Genomic DNA, 1,654 nt, shown 5'->3' on the forward strand with positions numbered 1-1,654 from the left:
GTGTGGCAGCCGGACGAGCCGGCGGCCGGCGACAAGGCGGCGCGCGCCATCGTCTACTTCGTGGCCATGATGTACCTGTTCCTGGGCGTGTCCATCATCGCCGACCGCTTCATGGCGTCCATCGAGGTGATCACGTCGCGCGAGAAGGAGATCACGGTCACCAAGGCCAACGGCGAGACCAGCGTGGGCACCGTGCGCATCTGGAACGAGACGGTGTCCAACCTGACGCTGATGGCGCTGGGCTCGTCGGCGCCGGAGATCCTGCTGTCGCTCATCGAGGTGTGCGGGCACCGCTTCCAGGCCGGCGAGCTCGGCCCCGGCACCATCGTGGGCAGCGCCGCCTTCAACATGTTCGTGGTGATCGCCGTGTGCGTCTACGCCATCCCGGCGGGAGAGAGCCGGCGCATCAAGCACCTGCGCGTCTTCTTCGTCACGGCCTCCTGGAGCATCTTCGCCTACATCTGGCTCTACCTGATCCTGGCCGTCATCACGCCGGGCGTGGTGCAGGTGTGGGAGGCCTTCCTCACCTTGCTCTTCTTCCCGGCCTGCGTGGTGTTCGCCTGGGCGGCCGACAAGCGCCTGCTCTTCTACAAGTATGTCTACAAGCGTTACCGCGCCGACCCGCGCAGCGGCATCATCATCGGCACCGAGGCCGAGCGCCCGCCCAAGGACCTGGAGGCCGACGGCGGCTTCCCGGCGCTGGCCGAGCCCGAGCCCGGCGCCGCCTCGCCGTCGCCGACGCCCGAGGAGAAGGAGCTGGACGAGAGCCGGCGCGAGGTGATCCAGATCCTGAAGGATCTGAAGCAGAAGCACCCGGAGAAGGAGCTGGAGCAGCTGATGGACGCCGCCAACTACATGGCGCTGGTGCACCAGCAGAAGAGCCGCGCCTTTTACCGCATCCAGGCCACGCGGCTCATGACCGGCGCCGGCAACGTGCTGAAGAAACACGCGGCCGAGGCGGCGCGGCGCTCGCCGGCGGCGCCCGGCGAGGATGACGAGGACGACGAGGAGGACGAGGCTTGCAGCCGCATCTTCTTCGAGCCGTGCCTGTACCACTGCCTGGAGAACTGCGGCTCGGTGACGCTGGCCGTGGCGTGCCAGCAGGGCTTGGGCGCCAACCAAACCTTCTACGTGGATTTCCGCACCGAGGACGGCTCGGCCAAGGCGGGATCGGACTACGAGTACAGCGAGGGGACGCTCATCTTCAAACCGGGCGAGACGCGCAAGGAGCTGGCCATCGGCATCATCGACGACGACATCTTCGAGGAGGACGAGCACTTCTTCGTGCGGCTGCTGAACCTGCGCGTGGGCGACGCCGAGGGCATGTTCGAGGCCGACTCCGACGACCACCCCAAGGGCAAGCTGGTGGCGCCGCTGGTGGCCACCGTCACCATCCTGGACGACGACCACGCCGGCATCTTCGGCTTCCGGGAGCGGTCGGTGCGCGTCAGCGAGTGCCAGGGCCACGTGGAGGTGACGGTGGTGCGCAGCTCCGGCGCGCGCGGCACCGTCATGGTGCCCTTCCGCACCGTGGAGGGGACGGCGCGCGGCGGCGGCGTCGACTACGAGGACGCCAGCGGGGAGCTGGAGTTCCGCAACGACGAGACGGCGTGAGCGCGGCGCGGGGAACGCGGGGGAGAGGGGAGACGGGAGA

General features: G+C 68.6%; 1 protein-coding gene across 1 annotated transcript in view; it reads left to right on the plus strand.

Moving 5' to 3' along the window:
• Nucleotides 1-6: 6 nt before the first annotated feature.
• LOC107199525 (sodium/calcium exchanger 2-like) overlaps nucleotides 7-1,654 on the plus strand; it is a gene marked incomplete at its 3' end in the record, with an annotated part of 4,305 nt that continues 2,657 nt past the window's right edge. The window contains exon 1 of the mRNA XM_015616841.2: nucleotides 7-1,610. Within this exon, the coding sequence (XP_015472327.2) occupies nucleotides 67-1,610 (1,544 nt within the window). The remainder of the gene's footprint in view (nucleotides 1,611-1,654) is intronic.

Source organism: Parus major, unplaced genomic scaffold (assembly GCF_001522545.3).
Source record: "Parus major isolate Abel unplaced genomic scaffold, Parus_major1.1 Scaffold927, whole genome shotgun sequence".
Taxonomy (NCBI): Eukaryota; Metazoa; Chordata; class Aves; order Passeriformes; family Paridae; genus Parus; species Parus major.